This window comes from Eriocheir sinensis, unplaced genomic scaffold (genome assembly GCF_024679095.1).
Source record: "Eriocheir sinensis breed Jianghai 21 unplaced genomic scaffold, ASM2467909v1 Scaffold991, whole genome shotgun sequence".
NCBI lineage: Eukaryota > Metazoa > Arthropoda > Malacostraca > Decapoda > Varunidae > Eriocheir > Eriocheir sinensis.
Genome location: NW_026112376.1, coordinates 955 through 25,923, shown reverse-complemented (window position 1 = coordinate 25,923; position 24,969 = coordinate 955). Strand labels below are relative to the sequence as shown.

The 24,969-nt window shown below is 44.2% G+C and overlaps 1 protein-coding gene across 1 annotated transcript; it reads right to left on the bottom strand.

The window, feature by feature from the left end:
* Positions 1–608: 608 nt before the first annotated feature.
* LOC126995131 (neurofilament heavy polypeptide-like) lies at positions 609–21,095 on the bottom strand. Its single transcript, XM_050854407.1, has 4 exons — positions 20,334–21,095; positions 16,262–17,536; positions 12,126–12,305; positions 609–2,682 (listed from the first exon to the last, which is right to left on the bottom strand). The coding sequence occupies exons 1-4, from the start codon at positions 21,009–21,011 to the stop codon at positions 2,185–2,187; spliced, it is 2,631 nt and encodes an 876-aa protein (XP_050710364.1). The 5' UTR covers positions 21,012–21,095; the 3' UTR covers positions 609–2,184.
* Between the last annotated feature and the right edge of the window lie 3,874 nt (positions 21,096–24,969).

The following is a 24,969-nucleotide window of genomic DNA, read 5'->3' as shown; positions in this document are numbered from 1 at the left end:
CACATAACGGCTACAAACATCCATCCATTAAGCCACCATCCTACAATTCTCTCTCTCTCTCTCTCTCTCTCTCTCTCTCTCTCTCTCTCTCTGTAATGCCCAGTGGTTACAGTAATGCCTGTCAGAGCTGAGGAGGCTAACACATTTCACACATGGTTACAACCTGATCATAGACATTTATTAAGGAATGACTTACAGGAAAATGTAAAATTGTTGTTCTAATACATTTCCTTAGTTTCATCAGGTGGTTCCTATGCCAATTTTTATCTACAAAAGTAAAAACATCGCGCTGAACCAAATTCGTGTAGTTTAAACTCGCATAAAATAATACGTACCTGTAATTATAAACGTGGAAATCATCAAACAAAAAAAGTGAAGGGAAGGCCGGTGGACAGCACGAATCGCTGCGCTGATGGTGCAAGAATGCAGCGAGAAATTGAACAATACATTGTATCAAATATTCATGTTAGGTACACAAAGTTATACTGGATGTTAAAAAAAAAAAATAAATAAACAAATAAAATATTAAGAAAACAACCAGTCACCTTTATAATGTTGTGGTGGTGGTGGTGATGATGATGTGGTGATGGTAATAATAATAATAACAATAATAATATACAGTTTATTTAGGAATAAGCAGCTCGAGAGCTGAAAATATACATATTATATGGGGAGCTAATTCTAAAATTACAAACTTAAAATCAACTTAAAAGTAAAGTGTCTATGTGATGAGGATTTTCACTACTGTTGGTATTGCACTTTTCTTGTATCTGTCTGTGTGCGCATGTAAAAGGAGCAGCTTGTTGTGGTGTCGGACATTGTGGCAGGGAGAGGGAGCTACCGGGGGGAGCAGAGGAGTTTGGTGGCGAACTGCTGGAAATGTTGGTGGGGGGCCTGAAGGGTGGTGAGGTGCAGGGCGGGGAGGGCCTCCTGGTAGGTGGTGTAGCCGGTCCCCTTTTTTGCACCCGCTCGAGTTGATGGCGTTGAGTGACGTTGAAGGAAGATGACCAAGCTGGGGACGTGTACGTGAGCCGAGGGAGTATGAAGGTGGAGTACACACTCACCAGCTCACACACTGGTGTCCCCAGCTTCTTCAATCTTTGGAGGAGGTGTAGCCGGTATATGACTGACGTTATGAGTGAGCTGACGTGTTGGCCCCACGTCAGTTTGTTGTCAATGGTGAGGCCGAGAAACTTGACAGACTGAACCACCTGGAGGGGACGGCTGTCTATGGAGACACAGGGAGGGAGGAAGGTGTCTGAGGAGGTGTGGATGTGCATTACTGTAGTCTTGTTGGTGTTGAGGGTGACTTTGTTGTCAGTGGTCCAAGTGTGGAGGAGGTCAAGGAGGAGCTGGAGATGGCTGTAATCCGGGTTGTCGTTGTTGATGGTGGTGGCAAGGGTGGTGTCGTCCACGTATTTCCACCAAGCACTGGTGTCCATCATGGCGTTGTTTATAAGCATCAGGAAGCATCCCATCCTGGTCCCCTGGGGGACTGCACAGGTGAGGTGCTGAGGGGGGGGGAGGTTGCTCCCTGATGTCTCATGACCTGACTCCTGTGGGAGAGGAAGTTAGAGAGCCAGGACACCAGGCTGGGGTGAAGCTGGATGTTAAAGGCTTTGGTGATGACGGTGGTGTGGTGACCGAGGTCGAAGGCTTTCTGGAAGTCTATGAAGGTGAGGGCCACTGAAGTTTTTCTTTTTTCAAGGTTTCTGTAGATATAATCAAGGTTAATGAGGCAGTGAGCGGTGGAGGAGGACTTGATGTTCCCAAACTGCTGTTGGTCCATGAGGGGGGCGAGGTGAGTATAGGCCCATCTAAAGATGAAGCCTTCACAGAACAGGCTGGGGATCGGGGTGATGGCAATGGACCTGTAGTCACTGAGGGACTGAGGTGTGCTTGTTTTCGGGATGGGGGACAGGGGTGGTAGTGGTGGTTACGGTGGTGGTGGTTATGGTGGTGGTGGTGGTGGTGGTGGTGGTGGTGGTTATGGTGGTGGTGCAGGCCTACACTTACAACACCTCACCACAGTCCACAGTCACCTCCGCAATGTTGCTGTGATGGTGGTGGTGGTGCACACCATTACCTTCACAAACGGCACCACAGTCTACCACAGTCACTTCCTCAATGTTGCTGTGATGGAGGTCGTGGTGGTGGTAGTGGTGGTGGTGCAGGCCATTACCCTCACAACACCACACCACAGTCCACCACAGTCACCTCCTTAATGTTGCCAAGCTGGGATGCCTCAATCAGCACGGGCAGTCCTTCCACCACCTCACCAAAGACACAAGGCGACACACGGCCTATCTTTGTGAAGATGGCAAACAAACCTCTCATTCGGGTATCGTCTTGCACCCTCATCCCACTCACATCCCCCGGCTGACCTGACCTCCGGTACTCACCATAATTCTGGTCTGGCAGATGCATGGATGAGCCCGTCCCATCATTTTTCTTATAGCCCCCGGCAATCACACACTCTCCTGGCCCCCCCTTCCTCACCCCCCCTAGCAAGCAGGTGTTGCGGTAGGAGTGGCCACACTGCCCCGTGCACAGCAACAGAACACATCTGCCCAGCGCGGTGTTGGGGTTCAGACGAATTTGGACCCGCCGTGTTACGCTGCCCGGCATGGACAGGTCCAGGAACACAGTGCAGGGGGGGTAGGACGGCACGACCTCACTCACCTGTAAACACATAACACAACAGGTGATGTAGCATGTACACACACACACACACACACACACACACACACACACACACACACACACACACACACATGTAGTGCAGCGACGGCCTGATGAATGAGCCTCCCATAACCCACTTACCCAGTGGGTTATGGGCCTGCTCATCAGGCCACACACACACAAATCGATAAACTGAAAATGGATGAAACCACACATGAGGACCCAGTAGAGATGGCAGAGGTGATGAATAACAGCTTCCATAGTTTTCACAAAAGAATAATTTGTACAACCCCCGGGCCAGGAAAGAGGAAGGGTTATGCAAGAAATACAGGAGGTCAAGGAAAGTTTGGACAAGCTGGATGTGAGAAAGGCGACAGGGCCGGATGGAGTATCAGGGTGGATCTTGAAAGAATGTAGTGAGCAACTTGCAGAGAAACTGCACTCCATAATGAGTGCCTCCCTGAGTGAAGGAAAGGTTCCGCAAGACTGGAAGAGAGCAAACATAGTACCGATTTTTAAGGGAGGCAAGAAAGAGGACAAATTAAATTACAGACCGGTATCACTCACTAGTGTGGTTGCGAAGATATGTGAGAGACTGGTTAAAAACAGGTGGTTGTATTTCTTAGAAAGTGAGAAAATTATCTTGGATTGCAAGTTTGGATTCAGGAGAGGGAGATCTTGCGCCACCAACTTGTTGTGTTACTACTCAAGGGTGACAGATTTAATACAGGGGAGAGAAGGCTGGGCAGATGGAGTGTACCTGAATTTGAAAAAAGCATTCGACAAAGTACTGCACAGAAGACTAATTTGGAAGATTAAAAATATGGGTAGAGTGGGTGATGGACTGATTAACCCTTTCCATCTGTGACGCAGACGTCGGCGTCACAGTACGGAAAAGGTCAAGAGGAAATAGAAGAGGATTAATCCTCTTCTAAACCTCTCAATCCTCCTCTAAATTCCTCTTCCATTTCCTCTTAAGAGGTTTAGAAGAGGAATAAGAGGAAATGGAAGAGGATTAAGAGGTTTAGAAGAGGACTAACCCTTTCCATACGGTGATGCCGTCGGACGCCGATGTCGGCGTCGCCGGAGTGAAGGGGTTAAGTGGCTGGAGGACTTCCCAACTAACAGGGAAATGGGGACGATAATCGGAGACAAGGTTTCCAACTGGTGCCCTGTGATGAATGGAGTCCCACAGGGTTCGGTATTGGCACCAATAATGTTTGCTGTTTATATAATTGATATGGTGGACAGAGTGTCCAGCTATGTGAGTTTGCTTGCAGATGATGCAAAACTATCGAGACGAGTGAATAATGTGAAAGACTGTCAGGCATTGCAAAGGGACCTGGATAGATTATGGGAGTGGAGTGGTACATGGCAGATGGAGTTCAACCTTGGGAAATGTAAAAAAATGGAGTTTGGTAGGAGTGGCAGAAGATGTGAATATGATTATAAGATGGAAAGCGAGATAATATGCAAAGGAGTGGAGGAAAAAGATTTGGGAGTGACTCTCAGAGAACTTGTCATCAGACAAACACATCAACAGGATAACGGGACAAACTCTGAATTTGCTGAGGAACATAAGGACGGCATTTGTATACTTGGATGGGGAGATGATGAAGAAAATAATAGTCACAATGATAAGGCCAAGGTTAGAGTATGCAGCAGTGGTCTGGTCTCCTCACGAAAAGAAGAACATAAGGAAGCTGGAAAGAGTGCAGAGAGTGGCAGCAAAGATGGTACCAGAACTTTGAGATCAAACTTATGAAGAGACTCAATAGCATGGGGCTCACAACCCTGGAGAGAAGAAGAGAAAGAGATCTGATAGCGGTGTACAGGCTGGCGAGCGGAGTGGAGCATTTAGACAGAGAGGACCTGTGAGTGTGGAACGAGAGAGAAACAAGAGGACATGGAAAGAAGTTGAGGGCGACCACATGCAGGAGAGATGTGAAAAAGTTTAGCTTCCCAAACAGAAGCATTGAGCGATGGAATAGACTAAAGGACGAGGTGGTTTGTGCAAGAAACATTCATCATTTTAAGGAAAAGTTGGATAAGAGTGGATATGGAGACGGGACAGCGCGAGCGTAGCTCTTTTCCCGTATGTCACAGCTAGGAAAACACAACTAGGTAAATACACCACATGGAACATAAAGGTAAAAAATAAAAAAATAAATAAAACAGGGGGAAAAACAACAAAACTAAGGAAAAACAACAAAGATGGAAATTTTAGTAGCAGAAAATGTCAACCTATGGGAGGTTCTAGAATAGCAGAGGAAGGAAAACCAGGAAAAAGCTGTGAACTACCACATTTGACGGCTTATATGACGCACTTTTTTCCATAGCTGGGTGTTATCGCGATACTTTATCACAGATAACAAAATCAGGTTATCGGCCATCCACTACTTATTTAAATATATATCGGTATCTTCGTTACTTTTGTAACCAAACTAGCGATAATCGATACTTTTTTTCCGCCTCTCAGAAAAAAAAAAAAAAAAAAAACCATCGTCTCCCTACTGCGCATGCGTGGCCCGGGCGCCCGGTGTTGTATGAAAAAAACTTCGGGGTATGAAATATCTTTGGTGAAGAGATTTCATACTTAGGTCATCATCATTAAAACACAAGGTTATTTCTTTATGTTACTCAAAAATCAATATATCAAAGAGAAAAATCATTAAACTTTGCCCAAAAAATGATTATTCATTGACTCAAATTTGATATTCCATATTCGTTTGTGAGCATGCCATGGCACTAAAGGCACCCGGTGTTGTGTTATTTGGTGTTCCATCGTCAAAAGTTGGCGCTTTTGTTTACAAACACTGGTCTCTTAGAACTCAAGATGTTCAGACCAGTAGCCGCAGTCTCACAAAGCTTTTCAACACATTAAGAGTTGCTGGAAGGCTGAATCAGACATACAGTACCCCCATCCTCGCTGTTTCTAGAGCGACACTCTGTACATATAAATACAACTCGTACAGAGTGTCGTTCTAGAAACAGCGGGGATGGTGGTGGTGGTACTGTATGTAGGATTAAGCCTTTCAGCAACTCTTAATTATAGTTAAAAAGCTTTGTGAGAGTGTACAGGTCTACGCTTGCTGGTCTGAGCATGCACAGTTCACGAGAGAGCAGTGTTTGTAAACGAAAGCGCCAGCTTTTGATGGTGGGGACGCCAAATAACACAACACAGGTTGAGGCGTTTCTAGTATTACCGTCCATAGGTACGTGTCAACATGTCGTTTTCAGGTTTTGTAAGTTTTCTAAAATACAGATAATGAAAATTTGAATTCATCCATGTTTTTCTATTTGAAATATCAATATAGTATCGTTATCGCCTATCGGACTTATGGATTTATATCGGGTATCGGTTATCGCCTATATTTGTGTCTCTAGTTAACGAATATCGGTTATCACCAATAAGGTTTTTCATTATCAGTTATCGGTTATCGGAAATAAGGTTTTCTGCTATTGTGCCCACTATGCTTTTCCCCCAAAAAAATGTCCTTGAAAATCACCCTGCATCTTATAAGGTCAAGGTTCAACTTTTGGTTACTGGCTATTGAAGTGTTAGTGCAGCGGTGGCGCTTAAATTAAACTGCAAACCTCTCAGCAAACGTAAACAAGGTGACGATTGCTTTTACACCAACAACAGCAACTCTTTTCTAAAGTAGCAATGTAGTATAACATTAGTACTTACAGCTACTTCAAATAAATGACATCAGTCAGAAAGAAAATTAAGTGACAACACTTAACCATGCTTGTACCTAAGCAAACCAGCAGATGGCTGTACACCAAACCAGACCACACACACGACACACTACATTTCCTTAGGAGCCAGGGATCATTGAGGTAAGACAGACCTTCTTCATAAAACTGTTAAACTTTGTTTGATTGACAAACAATATATAGTAGTGGGTCTTTTTTTCCTTAACATTTGATATTGTCCTTTAGCTGCTGGAAAAAATCAGTGCACAAGTATCGGTATCGGTATTGGTATCGGTCAAATATTGGGGTATCAGAATTGGTATTGGTATCGGTCAAATATTGGGGTATCGGTATCAGTATTGGTATCGGTCAAATATTGGATAAAATTGATGAGATAATGAGAAGATAGGTTATTAATATAATTCAATATTTATAAGTGCCTGTTTCTACATTTTGCGCTAGTCTTTTAACATTCTTACTTTCCATACGTGTTCAACAAACTTGAAGCACATTCAAATTTGAAATTTCACACTTCCTTATGTTGTAAAAATGTAATAGAATATTACAACAACTAGAATTATGATGTAGAATAATAATAAAAAAAATGTGATGCACAAACTTCATACCCGTTACCCCTCTGACATTGTCGCTGTCTCCGCCATATTTGTTTACATCTCAAAGCAGTGCCCTCGAGTCTCTGAGACGGACCAATTCTGGTAGGTCCCAGCAAATATTAAGGGTTTTAAACGTAAAGTATTGGGATTTAATAAGGACCTGAATACATGTGAAATTTTAAAAATGACCTGATAGTGGGGAGGACCACGAATGTCAGGCGAAAAATCTTCACCTGACACTCATAGGTCAAACCCGTTTATTATATTCTTTTTTCAAATGCCTGCCAAAATTGGGGGAGGGGGGGGGGTGTCTTATAAGCCTATGCGTCTTTTAAGCCATCAAATATGGTAGGTATTTAAAGTTTTGAAAACAAAGGTTGCACTGGATGCAGCAGACAAGGTGTGATAACTCCTGGGCCAGTGGAAAAACAAATGTTGACAAGAATGGAGAGGCAAAGAGTACTGGCTGAGGACGTGGCATGCAGTCTTGGAGGGCGACCCCCTGGCACAGGAAGAGAAGAGACTCTTGGCTTGGGAAGACTTGTGGAGGAAGGCACGAGGCCACTGAGAGTTAAGCTTCAGACACAGATCATGGTGAATGATATAGTGGACACTAGTTTTACCATTATGACTAAATGACATGATTAATTACAATTGAATGATATGACTAAATGATGGACACTATTCTTATTATGATTACCATTACTGTTGTTCTGCAGAGCTGAAAGAAGCCTTCTGGGTCATGCTGGGGCTGCTTAGCTGCCCTAACCTTGTGTGTGTACTGCACTGTCACTGCTGACAGCACATTCCTTCCTGCACACTGTACAGCATGCACCTACTGACCTAGTGACCTGCATGTTTCCTGTACTGTCAAGCTGACAGCATGTACTCCCTGCCCTACAGTGATCTGCGTGTTTCCTGTACTGTCAAGCTGACAGCATGTACTCCCTGCCCTACAGTGATCTGCGTGTTTCCTGTACTGTCAAGCTTACAGCATGTACTCCCTGCCCTACAGTGACCTGCATGTTTCCTGTACTGTCAAGCTGACAGCATGTACTCCCTGCCCTACAGTGACCTGCATGTTTCCTGTACTGTCAAGCTGACAGCATGTACTCCCTGCCCTACAGTGACCTTAATGTTTCCTGTACTGTCAAGCTGACAGCATGTGCTCCCTGCCCTACAGTGACCTGCGTGTTTATTGTACAGTCGCGATATGAAGTGATGTCGCCGTGTACGTTTATTTTCGATCACGCAAGTATTGTTATATATTTTCAAGAGTACCATTATTTTCCTGTATCTTCATCATAACTTAACTAAATATATTTTACAAGCTAGAAAAAAATAGAAAAGAAATATTCAGTGATGTCTTACGAAGGGTTGTCGAAATATTTTGACACAAAATGTTTTCATTCAGCAAGGAACAAGTCAAATGAAGTCCAAATATCAACATATTACTCAAACAAAGTAAAATAATCTTTTCATGATCATTGTTGACAACAATAAATCTAACATATGCACAATATATAGGACATGCATAATTAGTCGATATCCTTAACTAGGATGGCGTAATTTATTTAATTTATACTCTCGTTTGATGATGACGTCATCGCCCGCGCACCATTTTACTATACCTATTATTCAGCCCTGACTCTCTTTGCCTTTCGGGGTCAACATAACGATAACAAAAGCTTTCCGTGGACTTCCAATGCATGACAGTGAACAAGGGAAGATGCCCACAGCCTATAACTACCGAGGGACAGTCGGAGATGGAAAAATAAGAATAAATAGCTTCAGAATAGTCATGTTTTGTAACTCCAAGCTCACTCTTTGCCACCAATTGCAAGCATCATTGCCTTTCTTGGTCAATATATCGATGACAAAAGCTTCATGTAGACTTCTAATCCTTGGAGGTGATCAACAGAACATGTCCACAGCTTATAAGTGCCATAGAATAATCGAGGAAGGTGGGGAAATAAGAATATATGGCTTTGAAATGGAGGTGGTGGTCGTGGTTACGGGCGGGTAATCGCAGCGTTGCCAAACATTAGGCTATGGTCGAGTGTTCGTAGAGGCGTCCGGAATTTTGATAGTTCAGATATGGCAACCCTACCTATGAAAGCATTCTTCATTCATCATCGTTACTGAGCAATGTTACTATGTATTTCAGTGCCCATGCTTATGATAAGAAGCCATCATAGTGAATAAAAGGTGTTTAATGTGAAACCTTATTATTTGATCGTTTCTTAATCAATAAAATGCACAGTAATGCCAGTAACTGTCCATTCGCTTTGTGTCATACTGTGCGTGTGTATTAATAACTGCAGAAGACAGTTCATGGAATGACCCAGAAAAAAAAAAAAAAATATATATATATATATATATATATTTATATATATATATATATATATATATATATATATATATATATATATATATATATATATATTGCCTAAATCTTAACAACATATAACAACAGTTTTGCAAAGATAAGCACATGACGTGAGCTAAATTATTTCAAGGTTGTCTTCAATACTGAAGACAACACATGACATTCGCAGTCGCATTTTTTAAAACAAATGAATGTATAATTGTAATTCAGGTACTACTATGTTATTTTACCGTGTTTTACATCACAACGTATTATAGATTATCATTAAAAGGGAACATTATAGCGTAAACAATAAATACACATAATTTCCGTTACCTTCAAATGCTCACGTACGAAACATTTTGAGAGCGGTGACATCACTTCAAATCGCAACTGTACTGTCAAACTAGGGATGTACCGATGTATCGGTATCGGTGGTATCGGTGCATTTTAACCCTTAGATTACGGCGATCGTATATATAAGTGCACTACCACACGCCCCACCCGTACGGGGATCATGTATATAATCATCACACTACCCTCCCTATGTTTCAAATATACTGCCAGTTCTTGACTCAGAAGAATGGTGGAGGCATCTGGCATCCTTACACACTCTCATTCATCTTCAGCGCGCAGCCTACCAAAGGCCACAGATCTTTTTCCACTTTTGTTCGGAATACATCTGTCATGTCTCGTGACGCGTCAAGCAGTTCCTCTGCTCCAGGCGGAAGTAGAGTGCAGGCGAATTAAAGTGACAGTGACTCTGATGACTGCTATGGTAGTGACATTGGCAGAGGAGGGAGGGGCAAGGGGGGGGGGGAGAGAGAGAGAGAGAGAGAGAGAGAGAGAGAGAGAGAGAGAGAGAGAGAGAGAGAGAGAGAGAGAGAGAGTGTGTGGGGGTGCTTCCACGCGACGCGTCACGGCCACAAGAAAATGCGCAATATTTTCGGCTGTCATAACTTTTTTATTATTATTAGGAGAGAAGTTTTATTACACCACCATATATGCTAGATGAATATACAATTATTGGAAAGAAGAAAGACACCATTTCCACCTCTTTTAAATGCCTACATTTTCCCCGTGCACAGCATCCAGAGATATATATCGCCACCCATACTCTAAGGGTTAAGAGTATCGGTATCGACTGATTTTCTGCCGATACTACCGATACCTGAAGGAGTTTTGTACGTCACATGTCACTCGTTGCAAATAATTTTGTTCAACAGAAATTGGATTTTCTAAATTGTTGAAAAAATATCAGAAAAGTGTAATTATCTAGTATCATGATACTACATAGTCTGGAATTTCCCACAATTTAATTTTCATCACTTTAAACAATAAGATTCATATCACTTTGATTACAAGTATATAATACTTAATATACAGTATAGCCTTTGCTACCGCGGACGCATATAATACAGGTTTAGTACTACTAGCTTCGGCACGGGATTGGCGGAGCCCCTCCACTCGCCTCATTTGCCTGCCTCAGTCAGTCAGATGGTCGCCCCGCAATGGGGAACGCTGCCAGGGTCTGGGGATTTCTTCACAGCCTTCACAATCTTCATGACTATGGACACTTTTTATCAGGCCAACACTGATTACTTTTTTTTTTTCCTTCCCTTTTATGGTGGAACAACTAGTGGGTCTTTTTTTTCCTTAACATTTGATATTGTCCTTTAGCTGCTGGAATTGTTGTATGAAAAAATCAGTGCACAAGTATCAGTATCGGTATTGGTATCGGTCAAATATTGGGGTATTGGTATTGGTCAAATATTGGGGTATCGGTATTGGTATTGGTCAAATATTGGGGTATCGGTATTGGTATTGGTCAAATATTGAGGTATCGGTATCGGTATTGGTATCGGTCAAATATTGGGGTTTCGGTATTGGTATCGGTCAAATATTGGGGTATCGGTATTGGTATCGGTCAAATATTGGGGTATCGGTATTGGTATCAGCTATGCTGTTAACATAGGGTAGGCGGTGGCCGAAGTGATAGCGTACTGGACCCACATTCACCGCGTGATGGACGACGCGGGTTCGAATCCTCACGCTACCACTCGGATTTTTCAGCCACCGCCGAGTGGCTTAAAACTACCCACATGCTGTCCTGAAGACCACCCATCAACCCGGACTCTAGAGGAAGCCGCCTGCTTAATCAAGAACGAGTTCCGGGGGGCAGCATGAGCCAATGCAAGATGGCGCCACTATAAACACTCGCCCGCGCCAGAACGGGCTGGGCCGACCATCAGGCCCCACCTGGAAGAAGCCTACCGGCGCAATAGGCAACAACGAAAAAAAAAAAAAAAATAAATAAAAAATAAAAAAAAATAAAAGTCCCACACACTAAGCAGTATGTATATACTTTCTGACCTGCAGTGACCTGCATGTCACTGTTAACATAACAGTCCCACACACTAAGCAGTATGTATATACTTCCTGACCTACAGTGACCTGCATGTCACTGCTGACATAAGTCCCACACACTAAGCAGCACATATACACTTCCTAACCTACAGTGACCTTGGGATCAACATGACTGTGGGCCTGTGCTGCAGCACTGACTGCAGCTGCTTGGACATGCTGGAGCACAGTGACCTTGATCTTGCTGCTGTTTGTGAGTCGTAAAGAAAGTCTGTGGTTAGCAGCCGTACAAAATGTTCTTCCTAGTCTGGCAGTGACCGGTGGCTGGCGGCAGTGCCTCACCAGAAACTCCACAGCCGCCATCCCTGCCCTTCAGGAAGGGCGAGTCCCCAGCTCACCTGCAGGGTTGATGCGCCCAGGGGCAGGGGTTGCTCCTTCAGGGCGTGGAGGTACAGCCGGCCGGCTTCAAGGCTTATTCTTGCATATTGGCGCTGACCTTCCAGCTGGTGGACAGCAAACACCAAACCAGCCTGCAGCAGGCTCCTGGTGGGCTGTGTCAGGCTGCGGAGGTCCTTGGCCTGCAAAGGTCACCGGTGGAGGGAAGGAAAAGGCAGGAAGACCATGTTAGGCTGCTGCTTGGGCCGACAGAAAACAAGGGTGTTAACCCTTTCAATATGGTGACGTAAACGTTGGCATCACAGTATGGAAAGGGTTAAGAGGAAATGGAAGAGGATTCATCCTCTTCTAAACCTCTTAATCCTCTTCCATTTCCTCTTAAGAAATTTATAAAAGGATTAAGAGGAAATGGATGAGGATGAAGAGGTTTAGAAGAGGATTAATCCTCTTCCATTTCCTCTTAACCCTTTCCATACTGTGACGCTGACGTCTGTGTCATGTATTGAAAGGGTACCCTCCTCTTGAAAGAGTTCAAGTCGTAGGCAGGAGGAAATATAGATCAAGGAAGATTGTTCCAGAGTTCACCAGTATAAGGGATGAAAGAATGAAAATGCTAGTTAACTCTTGTGTAAGGGATTTGGACAGTATAGGGATGAGCATGAGTAGCAAGTCGTGTGCAGTGGGGCCGCAGGAAGAGGGAAGGCATGCAGTTAGCAAGTTCAGAAGAGCAGTCAGCGTGAAAATATCGATAGAAGATAGAAAGAGAAGCAACATGGCGGCGGAATTTAAAAGGTAGAAGACTTTCAGTATGAGGAGGAGAGCTGATGAGACGAAGAGCCTTAGATTCCACTCTGTCAAGGAGAGCTGTGCGAGTGAAGCCACCCCACATGAGATGCATACTCCATAATGAGGGCCAACAAGGCCCTGTAATTGGATAGCAACTGAAGGGGTAGAAGAACTGGCGGAGACGGTACAGAATGCCCAGCCTCGATTAGTAAAAGAGATATGAAGTTTCAGGTTGAGATTTTTAGTTAAGGATAGACTGAGGATGTTTAGTGTTGAAGAAAGTGACAGCCGAGTGTTGCCAAAGAATAGGGGATAGTTGTTTAGAAGATTGTGTAGAGTGGATAGGTGGAGAAACTGTGTTTTTGAGGCGTTGAAGGACACCAGGTTCTTCTTGCCCCAATCAGAAATAATAGTAAGGTCTTAGGCTACGCGTTCTGCAGCCTCCAGCCTTGAGTCGTTAAGTTCCTGTGGGTCTTCTATTAAAAAAAAGTTGAGTAATGCAGAGTAGAGTCATCGGCGTAAGAATGGATAGGACAGTTCGTTGTGGAAAGATCATTAATGAACAACAGAAAGAGAGTGGGAGATAGGACAGAGCCCTGTGGGGCACCACTGTTAATAGATTTAGGGGAAAAACAGTGACCATCTATCACAGCAGAAATAGAACGGTCAGAAAGGAAACTGGAGATAAAGGTACAGAGAGAAGGATAGAAACTGTAGGAGGGTAGTTTGGAAAGCAAAGATTTGTGCCAGACCCTATCAAAGGCTTTTAATATGTCCAGCGCAATAGCAAAGGTTTCACCAAAACGGCTAAGACAGGATGACCAAGAGTCAGTTAGGAAGGCAAGGAGATCACCAGTAGAACGCCCCTTGCGGAACCCATACTGGCAATGAGATAGAAGGTCAGAAGTGGAAGGGTGCTTTTGAATCTTCCGGTTAAGGATTGATTCAAAAGCTTTAGATAGACAAGAAAGTAAAGCTATAAGACGGTAGTTTGAGGGATTGGAATGGTCACCCTTCTTAGGCACAGGCTGTATGAAGGCATACATCCAGCAGGAAGAAAAGGTAGATGTTGACAGGCAGAGGCGAAAGAGTTTGACCAAGCAGGGTGTCAGCACGGAGGCACAGTTTTAAGGACAAAAGGAGGCAATCCATCAGGTCCATAAGCCTTCTGAGGATTGAGGCCAGAGAGAGCATAGAAAACACCATTCTTAAGAATCTTAATAACAGGCATAAAGGAGTCAGAGCGGGGATGAGTAGGAGGAATATGCCCAGAATCGTCCCGAGTGGAGTTTTTAGAGAAAATTTGAGATAAGAGTTCAGCCTTAGAGATAGATAAAACGGCGGTGCAGCCATCAGGACTAAGGAGAGGAGGGAAAGATGAAGAAGTGAAGTTGGAGAAGATGTTTTTGGCTAGATGCCAGAAGTCCCGGGAAGAATTAGAGAAAGCAAGGATTTGGCATTTTCTATTGATGAAGGAGTTTTTGATAAGTCGGAGAATAGATGTGGCACGATTCTGGGCAGAAATGTAAAGATCATGGTTAGCGGAAGTTCGAAGGCTCTGGTACCTTTTGAGAGCTGCCTCTTTATCTTTGACAGCACAAGAAAAAGTGTGATTAAACCAAGGCTTTTTGGCATGAGGAGTAGAGAAAGTACATGGAATGTATACCTCCATTCCAGAGACAATCACCTCTGTGATGCACTGGGCACACACAGAAGGGTCTCGCTCCTGTTAAGGAAAGCAGCAATTATACAGTGATGAGTCAGGGTAACTTTACAGTGCTGTGTTCTGTTAAGGGGGAGCTCCGGTGGGCGGACTGTTTATCAATGGGATGAGATGAAATTTTCAGTGAACATTCAGCATGCTAAAATAAGAGTTCCTGGGGAAGTATGCTTATCATATTGTCCATATTTTATTTTTGGCGAATTTTGTTGGCCCATTTTCAAGAAAATTGACATATCTTCAAAGCAATAGATCTCAAAGACTATTACTCTGATTTAAATGAGACATTGTGATCTTATTTTAGGTTATACATTCCAAAAATCTGTCATTGTACTTTTATCATTATAGGATTTTTTTTTCTATGATTTTTTTTTTAAAGATGATTTTTTTTTTTTGTTATAAGAGTGGAAAAAAGTTTTCTATATTTCTTTTTAATTCCAAAAAACATTTTCTGAAATGACAGATTAAAAGAAAACAAAAAAAGATGAAAAGAATCACACTAGAATTAATCATATATCTTGAAAAGTTACTGAGATCTATAATTTTAAAGTTAAAAAGAAGAAGTTTTCAGGAAACGGGAAGTAAAAATTTCTTATATTTGAAACTACTTATCTCCCATAGTAGTGAAGATACTGTCCTTATTTGATTTCCATGATGTGATAACACATCTACAGTTGTGCAATTGTAATAAAGTGGATATAAAAAAATAAAAGTGCTATTGTTAGTCAAAACTAGGGGATACCTGTACATCGACTCCTGATTCCTCTGGTACCTGGTCCCCCCTATCCACCTAAATGGGTTCAAGGAATTGTATTTTTATAAATATATGAAACTATATTTATATAATCATATAAATATTTAAAGTTTTTTTATCTGGCACCACCAGACCGCAACCCTGCTCCCAAGCGCCCAAGGGCATGACTGAGTTTTTTCCGGCTCCAAACGCACAGACACACACTGACAGGAAACATTTCGTACAAGAAAAACAAGACAAAATGACAAAAACTGTATAAAGAAAGGAAATATATCAGGAACCAGTAGGGTGTTTATTACCCAGCAGGGTTCAAAATGGGGAGGCGGTGCCTGAGTGGTTAGCGTGCTGGCCTCACATACGGCGCACTGTCCATGATGTGCGTTCCAGTCCACCGCTAACCACCTGGGATTTTTCAGTCACCGCCAAGTGGCCTAAGACTACCCACATGCTGTACTGAAAACCACCCATCAACCCAGACTCTAGAAGAAGCTCTACAGTGCAAATGAAATCAAGAATGAGCTCCAAGGGGCAGCATGAGCCAATAATAATGGCACCACTATAAACAACTGCCTGTGCCATGACGGGCTCAGGCCAACCATCAGGCTGCATGAAATAGCCTACAGGCACTACAGGCCACATGTAAAAAAATAAGAAAAATAAAACATTATTTAAACCCCACCAGACCTTTAAAAAAGTGAGCTCACTCGCCCGGCAGCACGGCACTTGAAACTAACATTATTCTAGAGGCCTTTTGGCATATAATCCTATTTTTTTACTTTTCACCCTGAAACCCCCCGAGGCTCCCCTTTAAGGTGAGGACCACAGCGCTGTAAGTCAGGGACTCGCTGTAGCAATAGTGACACTTGGGGCCTACTGACCTTCAGGCTCAGGGTCAAGATGAGCTGCAGTCTGTCCATGATAGTGGAATCTGGGTTGACCTCCTCTGAGTCTGACAGGGCCGAGGCCTCTTCTAGGTCTGACTGGGCCCTGGCTTCTTCTGGGTCTGACTGGGCCCTGGCTTCTTCTGGGTCTGACTGGGCCCTGGCCTCTTCTGGGTCTGACTGGGCACTGGTCGCTTCTGGGTCTGACTGGGCCCTGGCCTCTTCTGGGTCTGACTGGGCAATGGTCGCTTCTGGGTCCGACTGGGCCCTGGCCTCTTCTGGGTCTGACTGGGCCCTGGCCTCTTCTGGGTCTGACTGGGCCCTGGCCTCTTCTGGGTCTGACTGGGCCCTGGCCTCTTCTGGGTCTGACTGGGCCCTGGCCTCTTCTGGGTCTGACTGGGCCCTAGCCTCTTCTGGGTCTGACTGGGCCCTGGCCTCTTCTGGGTCTGACTGGGCCCTGGCCTCTTCTGGGTCTGACTGGGCCCTGGCCTCTTCTGGGTCTGACTGGGCACTGGTTGCTTCTGGGTTTAACAGGGCCCTGGTGGCCTCTTCTGGGTCTGACTGGGCACTCGTCGCTTCTGGGTCTGACTGGGCACTGGTCGCTTCTGGGTCTGACTGGGCCCTGGCCTCTTCTGGGTCTGACTGGGCACTGGTCCCTTCTGGGTCTGACTGGGCCCTGGCCTCTTCTGGGTCTGACTGGGCACTGGTTGCTTCTGGGTCTGACTGGGCACTGGTTGCTTCTGGGTCTGACTGGGCACTGGTCGCTTCTGGGTCTGACTGGGCCCTGGCCTCTTCTGGGTCTGATTGGGCACTGGTCGCTTCTGGGTCTGACTGGGCCCTGGCCTCTTCTGGGTCTGACTGGGTACTGGTCGCTTCTGGGTCTGACTGGGCCCTGGCCTCTTCTGGGTCTGACTGGGCACTGGTCGCTTCTGGGTCCGACTGGGCCCTGGCCTCTTCTGGGTCTGACTGGGGCCTGGCCTCTTCTGGGTCTGACTGGGGCCTGGCCTCTTCCGGGTCCGACTGGGCCCTGGCCTCTTCTGGGTCCGACTGGGCCCTGGCCTCTTCTGGGTCTGACTGGGGCCTGGCCTCTTCTGGGTCTGACTGCGGCCTGGTCTCTTCTGGGTCTGACTGGGCCCTGGCCTCTTCTGGGTCTGACTGGGCACTGGGCTCTTCTGGGTGTGGCTGGGGGTGCGGCTCTTCTTTAGTAGCAGTTTCCAGGGCCAAAAGGACAGCCTGGGCAGCCTCTATGGCTGCACTAGATGCCACTCTCACCTAAAACAACAACACAGGGTTAGGGAAGATGATAATACCTCGCCCCTGTTCCTCTTGAGGGGGAAGGTCCACAGCCTGCCCATCTGCTGTTGTTACTCTAGTAGGGTTTTTATTTTATAACATGATAAAAATAGCTTCATTATGCTCAAATAAGTGCAAATTATATTAGAGAAATACCCTGCTTTACATCAAATTGACTTAACACCACTTGTCCAGAGTAAATTTCTGTACATGCCCCCCTGTGTGTACCCTTGTGCATGACCCCCTGTGTGTACCATTGTGTATTCCCCCCTGTGTACCCTTGTGTGTACCCTTGTGTATGCCCTCCTGTGTGTACCCTTGTGTATGCCCTCCTGTGTGTACCCTTTTGTATTCCCCCCCATGTACCCTTGAGTATGCCCACCTGTGTACCTTTGTGTATGCCCCCCTGTGTGTACCCTTGTGTATGCCCCCCTGTGTGTACCCCTGAGTATGCCCTCTGTGTACCCGTGTGTATGCCCCATGTGTGTACCCTTGTGTATGCCCCCTGTGTATACCCCCCTGTGTGTACCCTTGTGTATGACCCCCTGTGTGTACCCTTGTGTATGCCCCCTGTGTGTACCGTTGTGTATGCCCCCCCGTGTGTACCCTTGTGTATGTGAAATGCCAGAATTTTTCTCTTTTCTACACTCACACACGTCCTCTGCGTGTAACGAAACACACGAGAAATTAATCCAGACAAGGAAAGGTTTGCCTGCGCCGGGGATCGAACCCGCGACCAGCGAAACGGGAGAGCCACTCCTTTACCAGTCGGCCAAAGAGGTACCCCTATGGCTAAGGTTATGGCAGGCTCGCCCATCAGGCAAGTCAGCATTACACGTCTCCCCATTCGTATTTAGATTAATTTCTGTGTGTTGAGTTCCCGTTTTCTATGAACTTCGGAGAGCATGGGCCATCACTCTACCTGTTACCCTCTCGGGGTGACACAACAGAACCACAGGAGAGGATGCCACCGCCTTGCCACCAGTGAAATGCCAGGATTTTTCTCTTTACAACACACTCACACGGCCACTGCGTGTAACGAAACACACGAGAAATTAATCCAGACAAGGAAAGGTTTGCCGGCGCCGAGGATCGAACCCGCGACCAGAGTAACGGGAGAGCCACTCCTTTACCAGTCGGCCAAATAGGTACCCCCCTGGCTAAGTGGGTTATGGGAGGCTCGCCCATCATGCAAGTCGGCACTACATATGCCCCCTGTGTGTACCCTTGTGTATGCCCCCCTGTGTGTACCCTTGTGTATGCCCCCTGTGTGTACCCTTGTGTATGCCCCCTGTGTGTACCCTTGTGTATGCCCTCTGTGTGTACCCTTGTGTATGCCCCCCTGTGTGTACCCTTGTGTATTCCCTCCTGTGTACCCTTGTGTATGCTTCCCTGTATGTACCCTTGTGTATGCCCCGTGTGTACCCTTGTGTATGCCCCCCTGTGTGTACCCTTGTGTATGCCCCCCTGTGTGTACCCTTGTGTATGCCCCCCTGTGTGTAGGGTCATGTGGGGGAATATCGTACAAGGGGGTGGACTGTATAATCGCCATTAAAAAGAGAGAACTTATAGCAGCACAGTATTAGCAACACTGTAAGTGGACATGATGACGATGAACAAGATGGCTGCTTTTGTTTACCGTGGCACGCTGCATGTGAATAGGAGGGAAGATTTTCGTTTTTTGTGACAGTCAATGTAACTTTAGGCATTCATATCATAGTATTCTGTCATATTGAATGGGGCGTGATCCTGTTGGTAAGGTATTGAATATGAATATTAGGCATATTTACGTGATATTTGACGATATACTTAACTTTTATCCAACGTGGTTGCTGTGATACTGGTTGGAGGATAACACATGTACGAGGGACCTTATACAATGTAGTGAGGGGGTTTAGCGTACTCAAATTTCTTACATATTTTATTTTTATGTACAAACAAGATGCACTATTTGAATGATAAAACAATATAAGATGCATGTTTGTTTTATTCCAAACAGCAAAATCTCATTTATAGTACATTTGATTGGTAATGCAGGGGTGAAAAAGACATGTAATAAGGGTGGCCAAGATAAGGAAGTCATGCCTCAAAACATATTATTTTACTGTTCTTTTTTCATTAATAGAACACTTTATATAATGTGTTTATTTCATTTCAGACATTAATCTCATTTATTATAATTTGAAATGAATTTTAGTGGGTGAAAATACCATGTACGAATCACCCATATAGCATATGTATACGAATCATCCCCGCTATGAAGGTGATTCGTACAAAATGAAAGTTTTTGTTGAAAGGCCCAAAAAAGGTACTTAGTTGCCTCGTGCAAAATTGAGCTGTGTCGTAGATAGCCCAGTCCCTGAGGGATATTTCTGGCCCACAGTCTTATCTTCAAGATTTAAACTGGATTTTTCAATAATATTTTTCCACTAATAGTATGGTATACCCCTACATCACCCTACCCTTGTGTATGCCCCCTGTGTATACCCTTGTGTATGCCCCCCGTGTGTACCCTTGCGTATGCCCCCTGTGTGTACCCTTGTGTTTGCCCCCCAGTGTGTACACTTGTGTATGCCCCCCTGTGTATATTTTTGTGTATGCCCCCTGTGTGTACCCTTGTGTTTGCCCCCCTGTGTGTACACTTGTGTATGCCCCCCTGTGTGTACCCTTGTGTATGCCCCCGTGTGTACCCTTGTGTATGCCCCCGTGTGATGCCTGCCGTGTTTACTCTCATGGCTGAGTGCCCAAGGCATGGGTGCAGCATTGACACACTCACCTTCCAGACATTGGTGACAGCACTGGCATCAGGGAAACCCTCTCGGCACTCCTCCACCACCTGCTCTGCCTCACCAAGGCAACGCACCATTTCGGTCACTGCCATGCCTGCTTCTTGATCTGTTGCTGGGGCGTATGTCTCCAGCACGGCCTGCAGCTCCTTCTTCCCCTTCTTCACCTCCCTCTCCTTGGCTGCCACGCGGGACTTTTCCAGCTCCACAATCTCCTTGGCACTTCCGTTCTGCTCCATCAGTCCCTGGAGCCTGTCCTTCAGCTGCTGCTGCTGCTCGCTCCAGTCTGTCAAGGTCGTCCGGTACTGGTCCAACTGCGACTCAACCTCCTGGCAGGCAGCAATGGCGTCCATAACTGTGGCCTCCTGTTCCTCCAGAAAGGAACACATTTTCTTGGAGAGACGTGCCACTTTGTTTTTGCCAGCTGGCCTTGCTGCTCTTTTCCTTTTCCTGGTACTGGGTGGCAGTGAGGCAAGTGCAGCAACCTTGGCATCTCTCATCGCTCTCATGAGGGCCTCAGCAATATAGGAGACAGGGAATTCTCCGCCCTCAGGCACAACATGGCAGTCGCGGCATTCTGGGCAGGTAACATAACCCAGCTCCTTCAGCTTATCTATGCACGGTGTGCAGAAGGAGTGGCCACAGGGCAGAGTACGCGGCCGCTGCATCACGTCATTAAAGTCTGCCAGGCATATGGGACAGTCCTCGGGGTTGTCGCCCTGAAACAGAGAGGCAGCGTGAGGGAGGCACTACAACAGGAACGTACTGGAGACAGCAGGCTTAGGTCCAAGTACATGTACTTATACTTGTACTCGTACTCAAGCAGTGACAAGCATACATCATCATGTACTTGTACTTGAGGTACAAAGTTCCTAAGTATTTGTACTTGTACTCAGACTCCAAGTATTCGACAACTAAACAAGTACGTACAGTAGAACCTCGTTTATCCAGCACGAATCGGGGGAAGCTCATGCTGGATAAACCACTTTGCCATTGTTTTGAGACTTACTCCTATAGAATTTCCAAAACTTTATTTTTATTTTTTATAACGTTCACACCTATAGCGCCGGATTGGGCCTGGTGGTTGGCCCAAGCCCATCATGGCACAAGCATTTACAGGGGCGCCACCTACTCTTGGCTGGTAGCGGTGGATTCAAACCCACATCATCCAGGACGCGGTGAAATGTGGAACCGGCACGCTAACCACTCAGCCACCACTTCCCGAATAGAATAGAGCTCCTACAGAATTGCTAATAAAATAAATAAATCCTATCCCACTGAATAACAGGCCCATTGGTTCAGGAGTTGTATATGCAATATATGGCTCACACTTCTAAAACCACAGTTGTCAAGGGCATTGTCTTTCTCTCTCTCTCTAATTAGAGAGAGAAAGAGAGGAAGAGATATTGATATGTTTACTAGCCATAAGGTTTGATAAATTATATAATTATAAACATTGCAATTAGGCACGGTCCAATAAGCCGAAGCTTTAAATAGGACCTAAATATTATTCACATGTCATATACATAGCAAGGGACTATGCTAAGCCACCCAAGTTGTATAGTATTTCATGTTTATAAAGAAAAAATAAATAAACATAAGACATAGGCGTACTAATACACAACATATATTATGTATAATGGACACAGTATATTGGTGTCATACTGTTTAGGTACAATGAAATCCCAAGAAATTTACGATCACAAAAAAGAAAGAAAAAAAAAAAAAGGGAAAAAAAACTTACGTATGGTATTTCAAATTGTGCTGAAAATTGTTTATACTTGTCATACAGCGTCTTTGTTAGTTTACATTTATATAAATTTATATAATTACAATTTCAAAACTCTTCTGATAAATCATTCCAGATGTTAGCTCCTCTTGACATGACACTCTGTTGGTTGTTAGTTGTTCTACATAACGGTACACGTAAAGTACGGGGTCTTCTTGTGGTGTTGGTGGTGATAATTGTGTAGCCAGGGTCAACATTATAGGAATATAAACATTTGTGTAAAAACAAGCTACTCTGTAAATAAATGATGTCCGGAAATTTAAGTACTGTATTTCCTGCAACAAAAGACGTACTTTTTTTCAAAAAAGATTTGAAAAATCACCCTGTGTCTTATACGTCGATGGTTAGGTTTTGGTAGGCCTAGAGGTTATTGTTACTGGTATGAAACCAACACCAAAACACCTCCATCTGACACAATAGTTCCGAGATTTTTTTTTTTTTTTTTTTTTTACAAAGGAGACAGCTCTAGGGCAACACAAAAAAAAAAAAAAAAAAAAAAAAAAAGTGTGAATAAGCAGAACATAGGAGGAGGACATGACAGTACAGGTCACAATAAGAAGACGCACCACACATGGGAGCCGAGGCGCGTCGTGAACACGAAACACAACACACAGCACCCCCGCAGCGCACCAGTCAACAATGTGCCCGGTACCTTGGCAGTGATGGTTAAAGCAGCTATTACACGGGTACAATATTCATGGAGCAGGGTGCTGCCTGCCATGACTGTTCATCAATCGTGGGGCCGACTTGTGTGGATTAGTCTGGAGGTATTTCTGCTGTGCAGCGACCCGGTCAGCTTACATTTTCTGTGATACATGTTCGAAAGAATAAGAAAGACTAAAGTACACCGGGTATTTGATATATGCGAGTTCAAAATATGCGAATTACTCATGTGATTAACCTAAATGTGCCAAGTATTCATTTTCATGAAAATTCGCTATTATATAGTAGCAGTGCTGGTGCGTCTGGCTAGTGTGGTATGGTGGCCTACACACACGAGAAGGCGGCGTGTGCAAATGTTTTCCTGCACTTTCCTCACCTATAATTAACCTTTTCCTCCCTTTCTTCCTAAAGTTAATCCTCAGGTAGCTAATTATCAGCTTAATCATAGACTTTGGGTGTGTCTCCCCAGAAGCAGTCAGCAGCTCTATTTTACAGTTTATCTGTACTAATGTGCTTTATTGTTGCTTTAGTGCTTTATTATTGTGAAACGGTGCCAGAATAAATTGTTAGAGGGTTCAAAAACGGGTCAAGAAACATAACCCCCAATAATTATGGGTGATAGGTTAGATATATGCAAATTCACATTATGCAAGCTTTTTGCAGAACGTAACCCTTGCATATAATGAATACCTGGTGTATTTATTGTAAACACAATTTTGTTTCTCATTGTAAAAATAACTATATTAAAACATAATATGATTGAAAAAATTAGTCAACATCTATTTCTACTTGAAACTAGGTAGATACAGTCCCTGAGAGTCAAGATCAAGACCAAGATTGTCCATTGAACGTAGCATTCCCGTATGATTAGTTCCCTTATTAGCTTGGCGAAAGTTACCGCCTGCACACTGCGCAGTGAGTGAATCTACCAACCAACCCTTTTGTTTACCATTTCAGAGTCACAGCTGCTCAGGGTAAGAGCACTGTAATTCTTCAACCAACAGTGGAACACTTTGAACACAGAGAAGGGCGCAAAACAACATACGGTATCATATTCATAATTGTCTGAATGTGATACTGCATACACATTAAGTTCCAGGAAAATGAGTAGTTTTTTTTTTTTTTCTAAATATATCTTGCCAAATTATAGGTGCGTCTTATATGGCGGGAAATACGGTAATTTTAAATCTCTGAAAATATCATTGGTGTGGTCGTAGCGTTTCTTAACCCCTACAGTATTTAGTACGTATATATGCGTACCTCTTAGGGAAGGTGTTTAGTACGTATATATATGCATGCTCTCTTGAGGGCTTATACGCACTTTATTTTTGTTTGTGTATATAACATTGTTCACTGACAGTAAAGAAGAATAATTTGACAAGTCTACGTATTTTTAAATTGATGTTAATGGGCCTTTCTGTACATTTGTCCACATTCCAACCAAAATCATTATACAAGAAGGTAAGTTACTTTCTTCCAGGTAATTACTCCTTGATTCTATAATCAGTAAGGCATGTGGAATTGTAATTTACGGTGCAGAGTACAGGTAACTCTCGATTTACGCGAGTTTGGTTTACGTGTATTTGAAATAACGCGGGGTCCAAAAACCAAATAAATGTTTAATTTACATGTTTTTTCACTTATATGCGATATTTTATGGAGTGGCCACCAGATGTCTCACGCAACTGTAATCACACGGCGCCGCGGCCACACAGCTGAGCTCAGTTCTTCCCGTGCACCACTTGAACAACAATACAGTACAATACAGTACCCACGCTGCCACGCTACTCAACAACAACAACAACACCCTCGCTGCTGTGCTACCACGAGGGGAAGGGCAGCCAGAGGAGGAACCATGAGTGGGAGAGGAGTCAGAGTGATACAGTGGTTTGTTAACAGTGGAAAAGAAAGAATAACTATGAAATGAGTTAACCAGTATTGGAGCATTTTTTTCCATTATATTTCAGAATAGTATTAATATTAAAGTCATCCATAACATAACAGGTATCCTAGATGTTGAAAATGAAGTAATAATATTAGTAATAGATATGAAAAAATCATCCGAATTAGAATTTGGAAGCCTGTAAATCATGCCTATCATAAATCTGTGTGACTGTTATTTCTAAGAATGATGATTCAGTGTGAAGTAACAGTAGAGATAAATCAGTCTACAG

What these genes read in the sequence shown, in the direction of transcription:
- LOC126995131 (XM_050854407.1), bottom strand. Translation starts at nt 21,011, where the DNA reads ATGCAGCGGCCGCGTACTCTGCCCTGTGGCCACTCCTTCTGCACACCG. An exon ending in CTGTCACCAATGTCTGGAAG is followed by an intron (nt 17,537 to 20,333) that starts GTGAGTGTGTCA and finishes TTGTTGTTTTAG; the next exon opens with GTGAGAGTGGCATCTAGTGC. An exon ending in TCTTGACCCTGAGCCTGAAG is followed by an intron (nt 12,306 to 16,261) that starts GTCAGTAGGCCC and finishes TGACCTTTGCAG; the next exon opens with GCCAAGGACCTCCGCAGCCT.